This window comes from Pipistrellus kuhlii, unplaced genomic scaffold (assembly GCF_014108245.1).
Source record: "Pipistrellus kuhlii isolate mPipKuh1 unplaced genomic scaffold, mPipKuh1.p scaffold_m20_p_2, whole genome shotgun sequence".
Classification (NCBI taxonomy): Eukaryota; Metazoa; Chordata; class Mammalia; order Chiroptera; family Vespertilionidae; genus Pipistrellus; species Pipistrellus kuhlii.
The window spans coordinates 163,868,072-163,891,695 of NW_023425515.1; the positions used below are offsets into that span (position 1 = coordinate 163,868,072).

The 23,624-nt window shown below is 39.9% G+C and overlaps 1 protein-coding gene across 8 annotated transcripts in view; it reads left to right on the top strand.

Moving 5' to 3' along the window:
- The window catches only part of ZFYVE9 (zinc finger FYVE-type containing 9), a 121,327-nt gene that overhangs the window by 67,673 nt on the left and 30,030 nt on the right, over positions 1-23,624 (top strand). For 5 of the 8 annotated variants that reach the window (XM_036447243.2, XM_036447233.1, XM_045584600.1 and 2 more), the window contains 6 exons: positions 470-639; positions 5,956-6,076; positions 7,260-7,382; positions 9,988-10,143; positions 17,159-17,383; positions 20,708-20,790. In XM_036447243.2, coding sequence (XP_036303136.1) covers positions 470-639; positions 5,956-6,076; positions 7,260-7,382; positions 9,988-10,143; positions 17,159-17,383; positions 20,708-20,790 — 878 coding nt within the window. The remainder of the gene's footprint in view (positions 1-469; positions 640-5,955; positions 6,077-7,259; positions 7,383-9,987; positions 10,144-17,158; positions 17,384-20,707; positions 20,791-23,624) is intronic. The other 3 variants (XM_036447237.1, XM_036447239.1, XM_036447235.1) reach the window with 2 other exon arrangements.

Below are 23,624 nucleotides of genomic sequence, written 5' to 3' on the forward strand. Positions count from 1 at the left end.
ATTCTTCAGGGCATCTTTTGCCCTTTAAAAAAACCATAGCACTTTTCCAGATATTTAATTCCTATGGAACCTCATCTTTTTAGGAGATGTGGATGTCCTCTGCTAGATATTTCCCCCTGCTATTTATTTCCTAGGCACTTAAAACATTTCTTTAGTTTCTCTTTTAGTGTCATGGGACAGAGTATATTATACAATAATAGGTGTGTTTAAGAATTCTTTATATTTTAAACCAAAGTGTTTTAAATCTTTGCATATAAGTTATAGAAGTAAAATATACTTAAATATGTATTTTATTAATTTATATCCACTTTTACACACAGTTACAGTTCTGATATTTCTAATTATAAGATGCTAAATAAATGATTTTTATTTTATTTTTTTGCATCTGGAATTGGTGACCTTCTCTTCTTTGATGTTAGAAACCCTACTGATGTCACATTGATGCCTCTTATTTTTCTGGTTCCTTAAGTGGCTCAGCCCAGAGAGCAGAGGCGAGTTTGGTTTGCTGATGGGATCTTGCCTAATGGAGAAGTTGCTGACGCAGCCAAATTAACAATGAATGGAACTTCCTCTGCAGGGACCCTGGCTGTGTCACATGACCCAGTCAAGCCAGTGACTACCAGTCCTTTGCCAGCAGAGGTAAGAAAACAAAATGGTAACTAAAAGTGAGTGCTTACTTTCCTTAGCATGTGCTGCCTCTATCTTGCTTTTTTCTCAGTTGAGTGACCTTTCTGTGGATACAGTTTAGTGCATGTGTATGTATTTTTAGGGGTACAGTATACTAGTACTAGTCATAATTTTGGGACTAATGGAATTCTCTTTCCTTGGCCCCTCATTTTCAGAAGGGGACAAATAGTAACTATTTTTTCTGGACTCAGTGAGAAAATAAGAGTCACCTTGGATCAAAATGAGCAATTGTACTTCTATATAGTGGTATCCTTTGTATTGCTCATTGTTTCCTTGAATTTGGTCGTCAAAGCTATAATACAGCTTATGTTAATTTCACCTAAGTATATGTGTCCATTTAAAAAAAATGTAATACAAGAGGATCAAATTTAGATAAAGTTTTTTACTCTTGAAGTTTTCATAGAGTTGTTAGTTACTATTTATATTTATGATCAATGATTTTTTTCAGGGGTTTACATAATTTATGAATTTTATTTTAGCTGAAATTGCATGTTATTAATATTAGATTTATTGACATACAGAGCTAAATTTCCTGTTTGGTGAAGGAACATTAAATCATGTCATATCTGTCTTCAAATATTTCTGTCTTTTTTCCCTGCTAAGGCTACAAAGGGTTCCAGCCAGAACTCTTATTCTTCCCTGAATTTTTATAATCACTTTAAAGAAGGTTCCTTCTTTTTCCTTCACTTGTTTGTTTGGAAAATTTTCAAATTCACAGAAAAGTTGCAAGAATAGTACAGTGAACACCCATATACTCTTCACTTATATTTACTAATTGTTCACATTTTGCCATATTTGCTTTACCTTTGCTTTACCCTTACACACACACACACACACACAGTTATTTTTTTGATGAACCATTTGAGGATTATTTGTACTTCATTGCTTAAGAACAAGCTATTTTCTTTCATAAGCAGAATATAATTATCATATGAGAAAGAAATTTAACATATAATCCTATTATCTAATATATAGTCCATATTCAGATTTGCTCAATTGCCCCTCAGCCCAGCCTCTCGGGGGATGTTCGACTGCCAGTTTAGGCTCTATCCCCTAAAACAGCAGTTGGACATCCCTCTTGCAATCCAGGACCGCTGGTTCCCAACTGCTCACCTGCCTGCCAGCCCGATAACCCCCTAACCACTCCCCTGCCAGCCTGATCAATGTTTAACTGTTCCCTTGCCGGCCTGATTGCCCCAAACTGCCTTTCCTTGCTGGCACGATCATCCCCAACTGCCCTCCTCAGTCAGCCTGGTAACCACCAACTCCCCTCGCCTGCTGGCCTGGTCACCCCCAACTGCCCTCCCTTGCCAGCCTGATTTCCCCCAACTGCCCTTGTCTGCTGACCTGGGCCCCCGCGCAACTGCCCTCCCCTGCAGGCCTGGTCCCCCACAACTGGCCTCCCCTGCTAGCCTGGTTGCTCCTAATTGCCCTTCCTTCCCTGCTGGTCTGGTCGCCCCTAACCGCCCTCCCCTGCTGGCCTAATTGCCCACAACTGCCCTCCCTTGTTGTCTATCTTGTGGTGACCATCTTTGACCACATGAGGGCGGCCATCCTGTGCGAGGGCGTGAAGGTCAATTTGCATATTATATCTTTATATCTATACTAACATGCGAATTGACCGTACCTCTGCCATGCCCCACATGCCACACGCACAAGCCAATCAGGAGTGAGTTTGAAAATTAACTCAACCAATATGGCTGCAGCTACAGAGTGAGCAGGAGGCTTGGGTTTCCCTGGCAAATGAGGAAGCCAAGCTTCCTGCCTGCCCTGGCTGGCCCTGGCCTCTGCTCATGGCTACAAAGTTTCAATTATAGAAGATAAATAAATCCCAACAAAAATGGCGGCAGCCACGGATCTGGAGAAAGCCAGGAGGCTTGGGTTGCCCCCAGTGATGGAGGAAGCCAAGCTTCCCACCTGCCCTGGCCAGCCCTGCACTCTGCTCAAGGCTACAAAGTTTCAAGTATAGAAGATAAATAGCAGGGCCTCCGCTTGGGTCACCAGGGGCCGTGGCTAGCTTGCAAACCACCACAGGCCCCTTGCCCAGGCTGCTCCACGCCCCAAGGTAACCCCTACCCTGATCTGGAACACACTTTTAAAAATATATATATATTTTATTGATTTTACACAGAGAGGAATTGAGAGTGCTAGAGAGTTAGAAACATCGATGATAGAGAAACATCAACCAGCTGCCTCTTGTGCACCCCCAACTGGGGATGTATCCGCAACCAAGGTATGTGCTCTTGACCAGAATCGAGCCCAGGACCCTTCAGTTCTGCAGGCCGACGCTTTATCCACTGAGCCAAACCGGTTTCGGCTGGGATACTTTAGGGAGAACCAGCCGGACCCCATTCGTGCACCAGGGCTCTATCCTATCTAATAAGAGTAATATGCAAATTGACTGTCACTCCAACATACAAGATGGCTGCCCCCATGTGGACACAAGATGGCCGCCACAAGATGGCCAGCAGGGGAGAGCATTTGGGAGGGACCAGGCCTGCAAGGGAGGGCAGTTGTGGGTGATCAGGCCAGCAGGAGAGGGCAGTTGGGAGGGACCAGGCCTGCAAGTGAGGGCAGTTGAGTATGATCAAGCCTGCAGGAGAAGGCATTTAGCGGTGATCAGGCCAGCAGAGGAGAGAAGTTGGGGGCAACTGGGTCTGCGGGGAAGGGCAGTTGGGAGGGGGACCCAGACCTGCAGGGGAGAGCAGTTGGGGGGGACCAGGCCTGCAGGGGAGGGCAGTTAGGGGCAGTCAGGCTGGCAGGGGAGCAGTTAGGCATCAATCAGTCTGGCAGGGGAGTGATTAGGGGGTGAACAGGCTGGCAGGCAGAAGTGGTTCAGGACAATTAGGAAGGCAGGTAGGAGAGCAGTTGGGAGCCAGCAGTCCTGGATTGTGAGAGGGATGTCCGACTGCCTGTTTAGGCCCGATCCTACTGGTTTAAAATAAAGGGGTCTCAGATTGGAGAGGGTGCAGGCTGGGCTGAGGGACACCCCCCATGCACGAATTTCATGCACTGGGCCTCTGGTATAGGATAAAATCTTAAAAAAAATTAGGATCCCATCAAGGATCACAGTTGCATTTAGTTGTCATGTTTCTTTGGTTTTCTTTACTTTAGAACAGTTATGCCACTTTTAAAATTTGCTTTTCATTTTACTGTGTTTAAGTAGACCAATGCAGCACTAACCAGGATTATTTAATCAAGTATATTTTCTTCTTTTTAAAAAAAAATATATTTTATTGATTTTGTACAGAGAGGAAGGGAGAGAGATAGAGAGATAGTTAGAAACATTGATGAGAGAGAGTCATCGATCAGCTGCCTCTTGCACACCCCCTATTGGGGATATGCCCACAACCAAGGTACATGCCCTTGACCGGAATCGAACCTGGGACCTTTTAGTCCCCAAGCCAACGCTCTATCCATTGAGCCAAACCGGTCCTGGCTGGATGTCTTTTATTTTTATTTTTTTCTTGTCTAATTGTTCTGGTTAACATAAAAAAAGATTGTTTTAAATATATTTTATTGATTTTTCACAGAGAGGAAGGGAGAGGGATAGAGAACTAGAAACGTGGATGAGAGAGAAACATCGACAAGTTGCCTCTTGCACACCCCCTACTGGGGATGTGCCCACAACCAAGGTACATGCCCTTGACCGGAATTGAACCTGGGACCTTTCAGTCCGCAGGCCGATGCTCTATCCACTGAGCCAAACTGGTTTCGCAACATAAAATTTTTTTTTAATGAAAGGAAGCTCTAGTGTAGGGGTGTCGAACTCAATCAGAGAAGGGGCTGAAATCTAAAATCCAGCCTAAATCACGGGCCGAATGGTTTACTGAACAGTCATAAACTGTCATTGTGATGGAAACGCAGCGGAGTGCAGTGATAACAGCGCAGTGCGGGCCACATTGCAAGGCCTGGTGGGACGGATTTGGCCCTCGGGCCTTGTGTTTGACACATGTGCTCTAGTGGATACATGTTGTTGAGAAACAAGGTATAGGTCAGTTTAAGAGAAACTAAACCAAGTTAGTTATTTTATTTCTGTGGTCTCACATTGTTCACTCTATTGCATTTTTATTATATCTAGCATAACCATATTAATGCAAAGAACAATTAAGTTTTATTTCATGGCATAATAAATGAAAATGAAGACTTATTTTATTTATTTTATAAATATATTTTTATTTCAGAGAGGAAGAGAGAGAGCTAGAGAGATAGAAACATCAATGATGAAAGAGAATCATTGATTGGCTGCCTCCTTCATGTACCCTACTGGGGGTGATTGAGCCTGCAACCCAGGCATGTGCCCCCAGCCAGAATCAAACCTGGGACTCTTCAGTCTGCAGGCCAACGCTCTATCCACTAAGGCAAACCAGCTAGAGCAATGATTTTAATCTTTATATGTTATCACAATTAATTTTTTTTTAATTGTGGTAAAATCTTACCTAATAATAGACAAACATGTAAATTGACTATACCTCTGCTACGCTCACAGCTAATCAGGAGTAAGTATGCACATTAATCTGACAAAGATGGCGGGTTAATTTGCATATGCAGATGTGGTGTGGCCACATGGAGCAGGACACCTGCTATGAGGGGAAGTGGGGGACAGAGGGAGCTACAGGAGCAGTGCTGTGGCTGGGAGCCAGGACTTGCCAGCTCCCGGGCCACCTGGGATCAGGGACTTGGTGGCTCCCAGGCGGCCCGGGAGCGAAGCCAGGGGAAGGAAGCATGAATATTGTGCAATGGGCCTCTAGTGTATGTGTGTGTGTGTGTGTGTGTGTGTGTATATAACATAAAATTTACCATTTTAACCAGTTTTAAGTGTACAACCCATGGCATTAAGTACTTCCATATTGCTGTACAACTATCACCACTGTTTTCAAAGTTATTTTCAAAAAGCAGTATAAATGAGACTTTAAGAAACCAAATACATTAAAAGTTAAGAAATTATGAGATAACATTGAATTTTGTGTTTGTTTACATTGCTAATTTTAAATATATATATGTTTTTTATGGCAAAAGAAACTTGGGTAAAAGGAAGCTTCACCTCTTCTCTCATTACTATGATTTGATGATGCCAAAAGGAAAGACTGTACAGCTGGGAACAATTTCATAGTATTAGCCCAGTCTTCTGGGAAACCATAGATTAATGAGTATGAAAAAATTATGAATTCCAAATTTTCACTTCAATTCTCATTTATATTCTTGATTATATTTTTCAAAGTCTTAAACATCTCTATAATGCTCACTTTGCTCATTTGCTTTTCCTAGACAGATATTTCTCTGTTCTCCGGGAATATAACTCAGGTTGGAAGTCCTGTTGGGAGTGCAATGAACCTTATTCCTGAAGATGGTCTTCCTCCCATTCTCATCTCTACTGGCGTAAAAGGAGGTTTGTGTACTAACATATTGCCTTCTAATTAAAGGAAGGTGATAACCACCCTTCTCTAACAAAAAAATCAACTACTCAATACCGTGAAATTAATTGTTGCTGTTACTGGTTGTTTTAGAGTAGACATCTATGCTTTTAGCCTTGCACACAAATCCGTGCGCCGAATAGATTGCCAGTAGCTCGCTGCCACCCTCCAGTAGCTCTCTGCCTGCTTCCCCACCCTCCTGTGTCTCCCCCGGACCCTCTCCCTCCACCCCTCCCCAATAGCTTGTTGTCTCTCCCTTCCTGTAGCTCTCTGCTGCCTGCTTGTATCTCGCTGCCCCACCCTCCTGCTGATCTGTGATCCCGTCATTATGCCATCGGTCGTTATGCTTCATGGTGAAATGACCATTTGCATCTTTATTATATAAGGTGTCATTTCATTTATTGGAAGGATATATTTTTAATTTTAGTGTAAATGTAGTTGATTGGCAGGTTTTAAAAATAATTGTGTATTTTAAATATGTTTTTATTGATTTCAAAGAAAAGAAAAGGTAGAGGGAAAGAGAGGTGGAAACATCAATGATGAGAGAGAATCATTGACAGGCTGCCTCCTGCATGTCCCCTACTGGGGATCAAGCCTGTTACCTGGATATGTGCCCTGACTGGGAATCAAACAGGTGATCTCTTACTGGTTCATAAGTCAACATTTTACTACTGAGCCACACCAGCGGGCTGAAAATATTTTAAAGTATATAATACTCTAAAGTGTTTCTTGTGGTCCTATAGTTGGCCCACCTGATACATCAGTACATTAATTTAACTTTTTGTTTTGAAGTGTAATATACATTCAGAATCTATAATAATAAAAGCATAATAATGCTGATTAGACCCGACAGCCAAACAACCTTCTGGAGTAAAAGGGTTGTTTTTAGATTTGCCACAAACCATTTTGTGGAGCAATCTCTACGTAGGATAACCATGTTGTCCTCCAAATTGGACTGGGTCACTTTTGAGAGTGAAAGGGGGCACTGTTAATGATCCTGACCTAGCAGGCACAGACCTCTATTCTCTCTACCTGTAAACCAAATACTCTCTCTTTCCTTTGCATAATCAGCCTGTTCTTCCATCAGATTTTTTTCTGTGTTTGTCCATTTAGCCAGTCTCTTACATTGTTGTTGTGTGTTTTTTTCTCCCTTTACAGACTATGCTGTGGAAGAGAAACCATCACAGATTTCAGTGATGCAACAGTTGGAGGATGGTGGCCCTGACCCACTTGTATTTGTTTTAAATGCGAATTTGTTGTCGATGGTTAAAATTGTAAATTGTAAGTTAAAAATTTGTTTTTCAAAATAAAAAATTAAATACTTTACTGACTCATAGATAATACATAAAACTTTCGAATTTATTACAAATATTTTTATATAGTGTCACATCTTATTGACCACTGGGTACTGAAGAAGTTGGTTTGTATAAAATACTAATATATCCCAGAGGACAGTTGTGGGACTAACAGAAACTCTTGCTTTTGGTCATAGGGGTGAGATAGGTGAATTCTCTATGAATGAAAGCGAAAGAAAACTTGAACTGATCTGAGTTAGTTTCTTCCTGAAATTAGTATGTTATGTCACAATTTACCACCAGGATAACCAGTGGTGAGTTTATTATCCAGGAGGGTAAAAAAATTACATGCCAGATTTAAATCTCAGAAATCTTAATAATGATGCAAAACTCGTTTGGGAGAAGTATTATTTAGCTAACACGTAGTGAAGCGTCAGTTCTTCTTATGATTCAGAAGAAACTTCTAAATGCTTGGTTCCTTGTTGGGCATCAGAATGAGAGACAAGACAGTAACTTAAAATCCTGATTTTAAGATGATATTGGAAAATAGATAATACATTTCTCTTGCATGAATATTAATAGGCACAGTTTTGGAGAGAGGAAGGAAGCACTTTAGAACAGTCCTCTAGTTCCCACTGTGAGCTTGTTTTAAATTGATCTTAGAAATGAGAAACATCTATTTCCTTAGAGGTTCTACATTGATAAAATGCAGTTTTCTAGTTTACTTCCTAGACAAACCTTTGCATGTTTGACCATTTATGAAATGCTGGTCATCTTTCCTTCTAGGATCAATTTTAAAATAATTTGCTCATTGGGTGGTGAAGACACAATACAATATACAGTGATATATTATAGAATTGTACCCCTGAAACCTATATAATTTTAATAACCAATTGTCACCCCAATAAATTAAATTTAAAAAATAAAGTAACTTGGTCAAAATTTCAGTTTGTCATATCTAGCTTATAAGTTACACTTAGAAAATAATTAACCTAGACTTCTTTATTTTGTTTTGTTTTGTTAATCCTCACCCAAGGATATTTTTCCATTGATTTTTAGAGACAGTGGAAGGGAGGGGGAGAGACATAGAGAAAAATAGATGTGAGAGAGATACATCAATTGGTTGCCTCCTGCACATGCACCCACCTGCTGGGGATTGAGTCTGCCTTGACTGGAATTGAACCTGGGACCCTTAGTCCACAGCCCAATGGTTTATCCATTGAGCCAAATCAGCTAGGGCTAACCTAGAATTCCTTTAAAAAAATATTTTTTATTGATTTCAGAGAGAAAGGGAGAGGGAGAGAAAGAAATATCAATGATGAGAGAGAATCATTGATTGGCTGCCTCCTGTACGCCCTCTACTGAGGATAGAGCCTGCAACCTGGGCATGTGCCCTTGACCGGAATTAAACCCGGGACCCTTCAGTCCCAGGCCTGTGCTCTTATCTATTGAACCAAAATAGCTCACCATCTGTTTAGGTATATAAATTAACAATTGTCAAAGTGAAAATTAGTTTGATTTACATTGTGATATTTATAATGTTATTAGAATCCTTTTTCATTTCCTTTTGGAATCCCACTATGTTGGAATACAAATGATAAAAGTGCCAAGGAGTGACATTTTAAACTACATTTTAAAGTATATATGGCTTATGCTATTAAGACTCCACAGAGCCTTAGAGTGAAGAAGTGGAAGTAGTCCAGAAAAGCCATCTTTTTCATCACTTTTTACATCATGAAGCCAAATAAAGTCATGTTGTTGAGGATCTAGAATTTTCTTGCAGAAAGGACTATAATTAGAATATCTAGAATCTTTTAGTCATAGACTAATGTACACATAAAAGAAATATTTTTTAGGCCACAACCTGAATTCAAAGCTGTAAGATTGGCTTTTACTGTTGTTGTTTTAGGCATTACATAAGTAATTCCTATGTGAAGTGTGTGGTGGTGTTTTTTTTAAAAATAAAGATGGGAAAATAGATTTTTAAAATCATTATAGCTAAGGATGTGTAGATTGATTGTATTTATTTTATTTATAAAGGAATATTGATTCTTTTGATAATTACACTATTTTATTTTTATTTTTAAAAATATATATTTTACTGATTTTTTACAGAGAGGAAGAGAGAGGGATAGAGTTAGAAACATTGATGAGAGAGAGTCATCAATCAGCTGCCTCTTGCACACCCCCTACTGGGGATGTGCCCGCAACCAAGGTACATGCCCTTGACCGGAATCGAACCTGGGACCCTTGAGTCTGCAGGCTGATGCTCTATCCACTGAGCCAAACTAGTTTCGGCTAATTACACTATTTTAATAATAGCAATTAAAAATTTTCACTGTTTTTTTTCACTATTACTTCTTTTACTCACCTTCAAATTGTTTTTCTAAGGGTTTGCCTAGAGCAGAGGCATTGGTATATTTTATTTTCTACAGTAGTTCTTTGGCTCATTGCAGTACAAATCGCTGGTTGAATTATACAGACAGTATGATCCATTTTATTCTTTACTGTATTATAACAGATTTTTGTGCATTTCTCAAAGGTTAAGAGTTGAGAGGAATGTCTTTGTTATATTTTTATTCCATCTGTAGATGTGAACAGGAAGTGCTGGTGTTTCACAACCAAGGGAATGCATGCAGTGGGTCAGTCCGAGATCGTCATTCTTCTACAGTGTCTGCCTGATGAAAAGTGTCTGCCGAAGGATATCTTTAATCATTTTGTACAGCTTTATCGCGATGCTCTGGCAGGTGGGAATCCTTATGATTTAATCTGCACCCTTTATAGGTGATAAAACTTTTAGACACAGATGCAAAATAACTGTGTTAAATTTGGAAGCCTGGCGTTGGATGTTGATATTAGTGGCAAGTTAGACCATGTCTTGGTCTGAGGAAATTATAAATTTTAGTACTTTATCTGGTGTGTTTGTTATTTTACACAGGCTAGAATCTTCGAGTAGCTTAGGGCAGGGTTTTTCAACCTTTTTTGGGCAAAGGCACACTTGTTTCATGAAAAAAATCACGAGGCACACCACCATTAGAAAATGTTAAAAAATTTAACTCTGTGCCTATATTGACTATATATAAAGTAATTCTCTTGAATAGGAATCAAATAAACACAAAGAAAGTATTTTATAATTACTTTATTATGAAATATTAAGTAAACAAAATAGTGAAAAATTATAAAATTCTTGTCTTGTCTGCACCTACAGCACACCAGGCAACATCTGTGCCGCGGAACAGCGGTTGAAAAACGCTGGCTTAGGGATCATTATATTGATACCCAATAGAAGAAAGATAATCATAACTCACTAGTTTCTTCAGTTAACAATATTTAGATAATCATAATGTAAAAGTACTCTACATTTAATTTTCAAGTTTCAAGAGCCAAGCATGGATATCTTTATTATGGTTTCAAAATCCTATATAATAAAGAGGTAATATGCAAATTGACCCTCACACCCTCACAAAGATGGCTGCCTACCACCAGGCTGGCAGGGGGGTTAGTGAGGGCCTGGCCAGCAAGCTGCGTGAGGCAACCAGGCCAGCAGGGGGCAGGAGGGCAGTTAGGGGCGACCAGGCAGGCAGGCAAGTGAGTGATTAGGAGCCAGTGGTTCAGGATTGTAAGAGGGATATCCAACTGCTGGTTTAGGGATCGGGCCTAAACCGGCAGTCAGACATCCCCGAGGGGTCCCAGATTGAAGAGGGTGCAGGCTGGGCTGAGGAGACATCTCTCCCCCCCATTGCCCCCCCATGCATGAATTTCATGCACCAGGCCTCTAGTAAGTTATAAAAATTATTTACTGTAACAATCTAAAAGTAAATGCATAACTATTATAAACTGGAGAAGTAATCATATAGTAGCCATATTTTTAATTTTTGAGAAAACTCCATACTGTTTTTCATAGTGATTGCACCAATTTACATTTCCATCTGCACAAGAGTTCCCTTTTCTCCACATTTTCACCAATATTTGTTATTTTAAAATTGATTTTTTTAAGCTGTTGTAGGAATTCAAGAAATTATCAGGGTTTAAGTTTAGTAATGGCAATGGAAATAAAGACTGCTGAAGAGATATAAACGACAGTGATGCTTTAATTGAATAGGATTAGTTAAGTAATTAGATGTGAGGGGTGAGAGGGAACAAGTGGAAAGTTGACTTCAGATTCATTAAGTTAGTAAATAGAAGAACAAATATGGCAGCTGAAATCTTTGTTCCTTGTGTTGAATTTGAAATGATGACAACAGATGATGATATATAAATTGAAATGACCCCCCAGGAGGTAGATCTGGGAGACCTAGTGTTTATGTGAAAGTTTGAACTACAGTTCTGAACAGATAGGCCAGTATAAAGAGACTAGAGATGTGAATGGAACTCTGAGAAATACCTACAAGGAAAGGCATGAATCATTATATAAGTCATTAAAATATATTTTAGCAAGTATAGTCACTTATTTTTTAAAAGTATCCTTATATCAGTAGAGTCCATTATTATATCGAAATGCAAAAGGTCTGCAAAAAAATTACTTGGAACTGATAGTAGGATAATGGTGATAGCCTAAGGTCTGCCTACAATACATTTAAGCCATCTTAAATATATGTACATGCCCTCACCCAATATACATGTACATATATACCTAAGTAAATAACATTTCAGCAGCATAAACAAATGAGCTATAATATTCTCTTCTTGAATAGTAATCATTTCACAGCTCAGAAATAAGGGCCTAGAAAAGTATCTTAGATTATCTAGTACAACTCTAATGAAACCTGGAGGTGTTGATAGCTAAATCACAGGCCTAGTTGGTGGCAGAATTAGGTCTAAAGCTCCCTGACCAGTGTTCTTTAGTTTATGTCAGTATAGCATAAAACTGTACTATTAGTATAGCAGTTTTTAAAAACAGATGTGCAAAATATCTACGTGATATGCATGTTCTACTATGAATCCTGTTTTTAGATAATGAAGGTAGCAACTTGCTATATTATTTCACTATGATTTTTTAATAGGTGGAAACATATTTTAAATGTTCTAACATGACCCCAATTCATTATTTTTCTCCTTTGTGTAACATAGTGAGAGGAATTGGCAAATTGTATCTTAAATTTCCGCTGAGTATGAAAGCTTTGAATACTCTATTACTTCTTAGTGGTTCCTCTAACACAAATCACTAAAAAAAAACCAAACCCTTAAAAACCCTTTAACGAACTTTATAATTTAATCTGAAAGTTCATCTAAACTACATGTATTTAATAATACATGTATGCATATATGTTTCTTATTTAGTATACATATATTTGTAGTAGTTGCTTATGCTTTCCACAGTGAGGGGGAAAATTATATTTTGTGAGAAATGACATTTGAGAGTTTCAGGATGCCTTCTAATTATCATAATGCCATGGAAGATTTTTAAATTGTATATAGTAATTTTGAAGCAAGTCACTTTTTTACCTGTGACTGTTTCCTGACTAATGTGTTTCCAGGGAAAGAGGAACCTCACTGGTGTTTTCACCATCATCAGTGATTTTCTTGTATTGTTTTACCAGTTAAAGAATATTATCTTACTAGAGATCTGATGCACAAAATTCGTGCAAGAGTAGGCCTTCCTTCCCCCGGCTGCTGCACCGGCTTCCATCTGGCACCCAGGACCCGGGCTTCCCTCTGGCCCCGGCTTCATCCAGAATGGCGTCTGAAGGAAGTCTCGTCTAATTACCATATTACCCTTTTATTATTATAGATGGAACAGGTTTTTATTTTATTTTTCTAGCTAATTTTGTACCTTTTTGATAAATTACATTTATTTTATCTTTCTATGAACAGAGGAGCCAAGGTATTGATGCTTTGTAATTTTTCAACTGATGAGAAAATAATATGGAATTATTTATGAAGACATGATTTAAGTCTAATCATTAATATTTATTGAGCACTTGCTACATGATAGGCAATGTATTCATTGCTTTATGTGCACTATTCCACTTCTATTAACTATGAAGTTTATACTGTTCTTTTTCCAATTTTACATATGAGGAATCTGAAAGGCACTGAGGGCACAGTAACTTGCCCACAATCACACACACAGCTGGTAAGTGGTTGGACTCAGGTTTGAATTCAGCTGTATCTTCTCTAAATCTCATTTTTTGAACCATAAAAAGCAATAAACTACCTCTTGAGCTTTTTGAAGTTATATGGTAAATCTCACAGATTCTCTAAACTAAAGAAATGATCTTTTATGAAGTACTCATGCTTAACTGTAGTGAATTGTATAACAGAGCACTCCAAGGGACTGAATAAATTCTTTTGATGACTTGAGCTTTTTTAAGTTATATTAATGACTAAAATTTTAGTATTTCTTGAAGTAAGTGAACTATTTGTTTGGAAATTGTTCCATTTGAGTTGATGTAAAGATTGATAAATATGCTTTGAAACAAAGGAAGCTGTTATAGATATTTAAGTTGTATTTAAATTGAATTTAAAGATGGTTATTTGTGAGCACTTTGAAAAACAGTTTTAATTCCAAATTTAAGATAGAAAATTGCAAATTATATATATTTTAAAGAAATTGTGGTATATCAAAGACCAGGAGATTGAAAGATCTGCTTTTTAGATCTTATTTTGTCACTTATTTATCCAGTGTCTTTGAGAGTCACTTCACCTCTACCACTAAGCTTCAATTTGTTTATCTGTAAAATAAAACCTCCAAATTCAGAAATGGTACTAGCTCTGTTCAGCTAGTGGCACTGGTCTGATAATTACCTGAATTGCTTTGTAAATTACTTATTGTCAGATCATTTATGCTCAGAAGCAAAAGTTGTTGTCTGTTTTAATTACTATATAGATTTTTCAGTGGTCTTGGGATATGTAGAATTAGTTCAGTGGATTCATTGTATTGAATGTTTCCATTGAGAAATATTCTGTATAAATTATCAATAGTATTTAATAGATTTTATGAATTCAAGAGCCTCAGATTAAATCTTCAAATGAAAGCTTTTCTTTATCAAATTCTTATGTCCAGTGTGCTATTTTTGCTGATATCTATTACCCTTTTGATGACTGTTACCCTTTTTAAAAAAAAAATATATTTTATTGATTTTTTACAGAGAGTAAGAGAGAGGGATAGAGAATTAGAAACATCAATGAGAGTGGGGACCGTTTTGGCTCAGTGGATAGAGCGTCGGCCTGCAGACTGAAAGGTCCCAGGTTCGATTCTGGTTGAGGGCATGTACCTTGGTTGCAGGCACATCCCCATTAGGGGGTGTGCAAGAGGCAGCTGATCGATGATTCTCTCTCATCGATGTTTCTAGCTCTCTATCCCTCTCTCTTCCTCTCTATGAAAAATCAATAAAATACATTAAAAAAAAGAAAAAGAAAAGAAACATCGATGAGAGAGAATCATCGATCAGCTGCCTCTTGCACACCCCCTACTGGGGATGTGCCCACAACTAAGGTACATGCCCTTGACCGGAATCAAACCTGGGACCTTTCAGTCTGCAGGCCAACTCTCTACCCACTGAGCCAAACCAGTTTCGGCTGTTACCCTTTTTTTGATAAGGTAGTAATTAATGACAGTATAAACTAAACCACTCTTTAAAGTCTACTTAAATTTTTTTAAAGTAAGTAAATGTTTAAAGCATAAAAGATATTTTTTAATAATGGATGGGGACATACTAAAAAAACTTTCAGTGTGATGGGGGCAGAAAGGTAATTAATATCTGTGGGAAAATAACCAATAATAGATTTCAAAGGAATAATTAACAAATGCCTTGCATTTTTCACTAGGCATTCTTATGAAACATAAACATGCTGTCATTAGAGCTTTAGAAGAATGCTATTGTGTTCTCTCCATTGTGGAGGGAGGGAGAAATCTTCCATCTCTTCTTCTATCCCTCCTTCTCCCTACCCTTCCAGATAAAAAGATGAAAATTTATATAAATCTTACTCTAAAACCTTTGATAAAGCAAAGAAAATCGTGTAACGTTTGGCTGATTATATGTATATTTGCATTATAACCAATAGTTATGTTTTGAGAACACACTGTGTGCCAGGTACCGATAGACATTTTACTTATATTCTACCATTTATTCTTCCCAGCAGGTCAAAAGTTTACTATAATTTCTCCCATTTTAGCTTCTGTTGAGGCTCACAGAAGTTGAGTAGCTTACCCCCAAATCACACAATTGTGAGTGATCGAACTAGTATTCAAACTCATATCTCTGAAACTCCCAAATCTGTGGCCTTTTTTTAAAAAAATAACATACTATTTTCTTGATATGGGGAAGGGAGAGGAGGAGAGAGAGAGAAACAAATGATGAGAGAGAATCATTGATCGGCTATCTCCTGCATGCCTTCCACAGGGGATTGAGCCTGAGGCCAGGCATGTGCCCTTGACCGGAATTGAACCTGGGACCCTTCAGTCTGTAGACCAATGCTCTGCCCACTGAGCCAAATCAGCTAGGGCTGTATGGGGATAGTTTTTTATAGACCTGGTCCAAGAGTTTAAATGGGCAGCCAGTTTCGGTTAATCCTACGACAAGAGTACTTAGTACCCTAAATGATAATGATGTCCAGGTGAACATGGCTCTCATCTATAGAGTTTTTCTGAGTTTTGTGTGGGAGGTGTTCCCTTTACTTATAGACCCTACTATCAATATAACTTCCCTCTTTCATTCTATGACCCATCACTGAACTGTTCTGTGAACAAACAGACTCCAGTTTTCAAAAAAGGAAGCACTAACATTTGTGATGGGGATTTTTGTGTTTGGTCTTTCAGAGACGACAAAGGAAGCTTGCACATTCTAATGACCATATCTGCTCTTACGCTATTGAACAGTTCTTATCAGAAATTTTGTAATTCTGAACTGAGGAAAATATCATTAATGAAGGGCTGATTTGGTACTGTTTCATTTTTTAAAATTCTTAAATTAGAAGGTGCTTAATAAAGAGCATTTGCAGGTAAAAAAAAAAAAAAAGAATCCCCACCTACAATGAATTTAAGTAAGCCCTACATTGTTTACATTTCATATTTGTCTCCAAAATTAGACACAACCTTCTCTATAAATTTTCTTTCCCCCTCAGTATTAATTAATGACAGTATAAACTGTGTCTCATACATAACTTTATAGTCTTAATTCATTATGTTCATGCGTTAACTTTTTCACCCAGTGAGATTATAAGCTCTGTGAGAGCAGGTACCTAATCTTAACATATTTTCACGACCTTTGAATCAATAATTGTTATCCTAATTCACAAAAGTAAAGTTGCACCATCTAACACGGGACACCATCAGTATTTTTGGCTATATTCTATACCAAGGGTGGGGAATATCCGGCCCTCAGGCTGCATAAGGCCTGCAAAATCATTTGGTCTGGCCCTGCCAAGGCAACCACAGGCAGGACTTAAATTCAATAAATCTAGGAGCTTTTTTCATGGCAACATACATTTATATTAAGTGAATTATATTAAGCAAATAATGTTTTAAATATCCACTGGCCTTGGCAGAAAAAAGGTTCCCTACTCCTGATCTAGACAAACTTCTAAGTGATAATACAAGATCTATATACCATGCTTCCAGAAGCCCTGATAACATTGGGGGAAATTTTTTTCATTTAATAAATGCCATTTGTTTATTTAAAAACTTTCTAAACATGGCTGTTTCATGGTGAAAAGTTAGAATTAGTGTTCAGTAATGTCTGCCTAGTATTGAGTAATAATGATTACTAAAATATTATTGATTTATTAATAGAAAATAATCAATGATCTTTTTTGTTTTAGGGAATGTTGTGGGCAACTTAGGACATTCCTTCTTCAGTCAGAGTTTCCTTGGCAGTAAAGAACATGGTGGATTCTTATATGTGACATCTACTTACCAGTCACTGCAAGACCTTGTACTCCCAACCCCACCTTATTTATTTGGGATTCTCATCCAGAAATGGGAAACTCCTTGGGCTAAAGTGTTTCCTATTCGACTGATGTTGAGACTTGGAGCTGAATATCGACGTAAGTAATAACATACTTTCATCTAAAACACATGAGCAAGTCATGATGACTAAATAAAGTTCTGAAATATTTAGAGTCCCCTCACCCCTTGTGATATTGATACAATTTAGCAGAAGTATTATTTTCTTTTTATATATATATATATTTTATTGATTTTTTACAGAGAGAAAGGGAGAGAGATAGAGAGCTAGAAACGTCGATGAGAGAGAAACATTGACCAACTGCCTCTTGCACACCCCCTACAACTAATGTGCCCGCAACTAATGTACATGCTCTTGACCGGAATCGTACCTGGGACCCTTCAGTCCGCAGACCGACGCTCTACCACTGAGCCAAACTGGTTTTGGCTGAAGTAGTATTTTCAAACAGTGAAGCTAAACTTAGCCATTATCTCTACTCATTTTGCCTAGAATGGGAAGGACTGAAAAATATCAAATGTGAAAATTGGTGACTGTTACCCTCTAAACTTATTGGTTTTATAATTTATTGATAAATACATAGTCATCTTCAGAGAAAAAATGAATTTGAACTTTAGAAGTAACTATTATTACTTTTTAAACTTGAGGTATGTTTTTTATTTTATTGATTTTGTTTTAGAGGGAGAGAAAAGGAGAGAGGGAGAGAGAAACATCGATCTGTTGCCGCCCTTAAGTGTCTTGACCAGGCATCAAATCTAAAACCTGGATATGTGCCCTGACGAGGAATCAAACTTGCAATCTTTTGGTGCATGGGACAGCACTACAACCAGCTGAGCCACCCTGCCAGAGCTAACGACTTTTTATAGTGTCTATATTTGGTGGGTGTATTTTTTGTCACTTGGTTAGAAAATAGTTATGGCAAATTATATTTTATGTAACCTAACGGATACTGGCAACTAATGGCATAGAGATCACTCTCATTTGATAAGGTAAGCAACAAAAGACCTTCCTTCCCATGGTTGTAGCAGTGCAACTAAGTTATTTATTTTCTTTTTTTTAAAGACAACAGGACTAAATGCAAGCTTTATTTTAAACTTTTTATCTTCACCTAATTGAAAGCATCCTGGTTTACACCATTTGAATAGGTTCTTTTTAAAAAATATATATCTTATTGATTTTTTACAGAGAGGTAGAGAGAGGGTTAGAAACATCGATGAGAGAGAATCATCGATCAGCTGCCTCTTGCACAGTCCCTACTGGTACTGTGCCCACAACCAAGGTACATGCCCTTGACCTGAATCGAACCTGGGATCTTTCAGTCTGCAGGCCGACGCTGTATCTACTGAGCCAAACCGGTTTCGGCTTGAATAGGTTCTTAACGCTACCACTTCCTAGCTCTGTAACTTTGGTCAAATCACTCAAGTTGTCTTATTGTCAGTTTCTTTTGCAACTGGTGATAATAAGGCCTGCCTTTTATATTATATTAGAGGCCTGGTGCATGAAATTTGTGCATGGAGGGGGTCCCCCCCCCAGCTCGGCCTGCACCCTTTCGCAATCCAGGACCCCTTGGGGGATGTCCGACTGCTGGTTTAGACCCAATCTCACAGGGATCCTGCAGCCGGATCAGGACTAAACCACAAGTTAGACATCCCTCTTGCAATCTGGGACTGTTGGCTCCTAACCACCTCTTCCTGCCTGCCTGATTATCCCTAACTGCCTCTGCCTGCCTATCTGATCCCCCTAATCACTCACCTGCCTTCCTGATCCCCCCTAACCACTCACCTGCCTGCCTGATTACCCCTAAATGACTCTGCCTGCCTGCCTGATCACCACCAACCCTTCTGCCTATCTGCCTGATGACCACCAACCCCTCTGCCTACCTGCCTGAATGCCCCTAACAGCTCGTCTGCCTGCCTGATGGCCCCTAACCACTTGCCTGCCTGTTAGATCACTCCTGTCTGCCTGCCTGCCTGATCACCCTGAACCACTGGCCTGCCTACCTGATTGCCCCTAACTGCTCACCTGCCTTTCTGATCATCCCTAACCACCTCTGCCCCAGCCACTGCATCAGGGACCCAGGCTTCCCTCCTCGGCCGGCCACAGGCCAGCTTTGCTCAGATATGCACCAGATCCCAGGCCAGCTTCACCCGGGCTGGCTGCAGACACCTGGGACCCCGGGCAGCTTCTTCTGGGCTCCGGCTTTGTCAGGAAGGATGTCTGGTCTATCCGATCTAATTAACTTATTACTCTTTTAATAGTATAGGTAGTATTTTTAAGAGGATCAAATGAGATGAAAAATTATTTTATAAACCATAAAATATATATGTTTTCAGCAGGTGAACTTCATAGCTTTACTTATTTATTCATTAATTCAACAAGAAATTAATAAAGGCCTACTATGTGTCATGCATTCTGGGAATTCAGAAATGGCTAAGACCTGTTATAGGCCCTTGGAAATCTTTGTAAGGAAGACATACAGAAATCATGAGTATATTGTATTAAAACACATATTCAAGTTAACAGACTTCTATGAGAGCTCCAAGATGGGCTCTAACTTCATCAAGATGAAGGAATTAGATAAGAAATATGTCTTGGACCAAAGGCTTCTGGATTGAACTGTGAAGGAAGCATATCCATCAGCCTAGTGAAGTAGGAAAAGAAAAGGAATTTTTTGCAGCTGAGCCAGCATGTATAATTTCTTGTCTTGAGCAGACAATTCACACCATAAAGTTCAAGGAGTGAGCATCTAATAGGATCACGTGGTTTTGGCTCCCCTAAGGAGGGTCCTGGTTGGGAGATGTCTAAAGGTGAATTCTTTTAGAAGCTTGAGCACAGAGGAATCAGAAGATATATATTTCCTGGATCATATTAATCCACTTTGAAGAATAGTGCTTCCCTAAGACCTTGTGGTCATTTTTGAAACCACTGCATCAAAAGGCTTATTCAGGTCATCAAAAACGATTAGAGTATTTTGTAGAAGTCTCAGGATTTGCCTTTGATGCGACCTGCTAAATACTTTTTTTTATCCTCACTGAGGATATTTTTTCCATTGACTTTTTTTTTTCTTTTTAGAGAAAGTGAAGGGGGGGGAAAGGAGGAGAGAAGAACATCAATGTGAGAGAGAGACATAGATTGGTTGCCTCTTGCACATGTGCAACAGGGGCTGGGATTGAGCCTGAAACCGAGGTATATGCCTTTGACTGGGAATCGAACCTGAGACCCTTCACTCCACAGGCTGATGCTCCAACCCCTGAGCCAAACCAGATAGGGCACTAAATACTTTTGAGCTCTAAATTTCATATGCTCTAATGGGCCATTATATTTTGAAAACTGTATCAACCATGATATCTCTTTTATTCAAATTTTAAGCTGCCAGACTTAGTCTGATCATTTCTCATTTCCATAGTTTATCCATGCCCACTGTTCAGCGTCAGATTTCGGAAGCCATTGTTTGGAGAGACGGGACATACCATTATGAATCTTCTTTCAGTAAGTTGGTAATTTTTGCTTTCCTTTTCCTTACTGGGGTTTATATAGGTGAAAGAAAAGAAGGGTTTTACTATTTTGTTGATAGCAATGCCTCTGCTGCTTCAGGCAGGTGAAGATTTATATATATATGTTAGAGGCCCGGTGCACCAAATTCATGCATGGGGGGGGGTGTCCCTCAGCCCAGCCTGCACCCTCTCCAATATGGGACCCCTCAAGGATGTCCCAACTGTCCGTCCATTGGGCAGTTGGACATCCCTCTCACAATCCAGTACTGCTGGTTTCCAAGTGCTTGCCTGCCTGCCTTCCTGATTGTCCCTAATCACTTCTGCCTGCCAGCCTGATCACCCCTAACCACTCCCCTGCCCACCTGATTGATGCCTAACTGCTCCCTTGCCAGCCTGTTTGCTCCTAACTGCCCTCCCCTGCAGTCCTGGTCACCCCTAACTGCCCTCCTCTGCAGGCCTGGTACCCCCCCCCCCCAACTGTTCTCCCCTGCAGGCTTGGGTTTCCCCCAAATGCCCTTCCCTGCAGGCCCCATCATACCCAACTTCCCTCATCTGCTGCCCTTGTCACCCCTAACTGCCCTCCTCTGCAGGCCTGGTACCCCCCCAACTGTTCTCCCCTGCAGGCTTGGGTTTCCCCCAAATGCCCTTCCCTGCAGGCCACATCGTACCCAACTTCCCTCATCTGCTGCCCTTGTCACCCCTAACTGCCCTTCCTGCAGGCTTGATTGCCCCCAACTGCCTTTCCTTGCAGGCCTGGTCCCTCCCAGCTGCCCTTCCCTGCTGGGCATTTTGTTGGCCATCTTGTGTCCACACGGGGCCATCTATCTTGTGTGTTGGAGTGATGGTAAATTTGCATATTATTTTATTAGATAGGATAGAGGCCTGGTGCATGGTGGGGGCCAGCTGGTTTGTCCTGAAGGGTGTCCCGGATCAGGGTTGGGGTTCCTTTGGGGTGTGGGGTGGCCTGGCGAGGGGCCTGTGGTGATTTGCAGGCCTGCCATGCCCCCTGGCGACCCAAGCAGAGGCCCTGGTATCTAGGATTTATTTATCTTCTATAATTGAAACTTTGTAGCCTTAAACAGAGGCCTTAAACAGGCAAGGGGTGCAGAAACTTGGCTTCCTCCATCGCTGGTGGCAACTCAAGCCTCCTGCTCTCTCCAGCTCCGTGGCTGCTGTCATTTTTGTTGGGATTTATTTAACTTTTATAATTGAAACTTTGTAGCCTTGAGTGGAGGCCTGACCTGCCAGGGTGTGCAGAAAGCTTGGCTTCCCTCGTTGCCAGGGAAACCCAAGCCTCCTGCTATCTGTGTGGCTGTAGTCATCTTGATTGGGTTAATTTGCATACTCGCTCCTGATTGGCTGGTGGTTGTGACTTGTGGGTATGGTCAATTTGCATATTACTCTTTTATTACATAGGCTATTCTTTTCCAAGTATAAGGGGCCTTGGAGTGAAATAGTACAGGATTCTAGCTCCTGATTTTACACTTATTATGTAAGTGACCTTGCAGGATTATTTTTAGGACTAGAGGTAATGAATATTTATTTATTTATTTATTTATTTATTTATTTAAAATATATTTTATTGATTTTGTACAGAGAGGAATGGAGAGAGAGAGTTAGAAACATCGATGAGAGAGAGTCATCGATCAGCTGCCTCTTGCACACCCCCTACTGGGGATATGCCCACAACCAAGGAACATGCCCCTAACTGGAATCGAACCTGGGTCCCTTCAGTCCCCAAGCCGACGCTCTATCCATTGAGCTAAACCGGTAGGGGTAATGAATAATTAAATAATAGAGCCATAGTCCCAAACTGTGATTCTTTGGCCCTTTGAGTGTGGCTCTTCCACAAAATACCATGGCTTGGGTGAGTCTATTTTGAAGAAATGGCATTAGAAGACGTTTAAGTTTAAAAAATTTGGCTCTCAAAAGAAATTTCAATCATTATACTGTTGATATTTGGGTCTGTTGACTAATGAGTTTCCTGACTACTGGCATAGAGCATTCTGTCTTGTTTTTATTTTAAGCCAAGCATTCTGGAGTGTATCTAGAATATAGCTAGAATCTGAAAACTTCTCACAACCTTTTGAACTATTTACATCTGAGTTGAAATGATCACTGTCTCTTGCCTTGATTATTTTTAATTGTGTTTATATGATCTCCTACCATGCATCTCTGGCTAACCATCAAACATTCCAGCATCCCCTATAACAGTGGTTCTCAACCTTTCTAATGCCTCGACCCTTTAATACAGTTCCTTATGTTGTGGTGACCCCCCCAACTATAAAATTATTTTTGTTGCTACTTCATAACTGTAATTTTGCTACTGTTAATGAATCGTAATGTAAATATTTGTGTTTTCTGATGGTCTTAGGCTCTACAGCAGCGACCCACAGGTTGAGAACTGCTAGCAGGGTCGTGGCAGAGAAGGGCAGTTAGGGTCAATCGGGCCGGCAGGAGAGCAGTTAGGCGTTGATCAGGCTGCCAGGGGAGTGATTAGGTGGTGATCAAGCCGGCAGGCAGAAGCAGTTAGGGGCAATCAGACAGGCAAGCTTGGGAGCCAGCAGTCCTGGATTGTGAGAGGGGTGACTGACTGCCCTTGAGGGGTCCCAGATTGGAGAGGGTACAGGCTGGGCTGAGTGACACCTGCCCCTTTCACCCCTTGTGCATGAATTTCATGCACCGCGCTTCTAGTTGTATATAAGAGATATATGAAACTTTTAAATTTATAAGCATTTACAATCAAATGAAGTGCTGGAATACACATACCAGTATATTATGGGACTCTCATTATTATTATTTAGATGAATTGAAGCTTTTCGTTTTGAC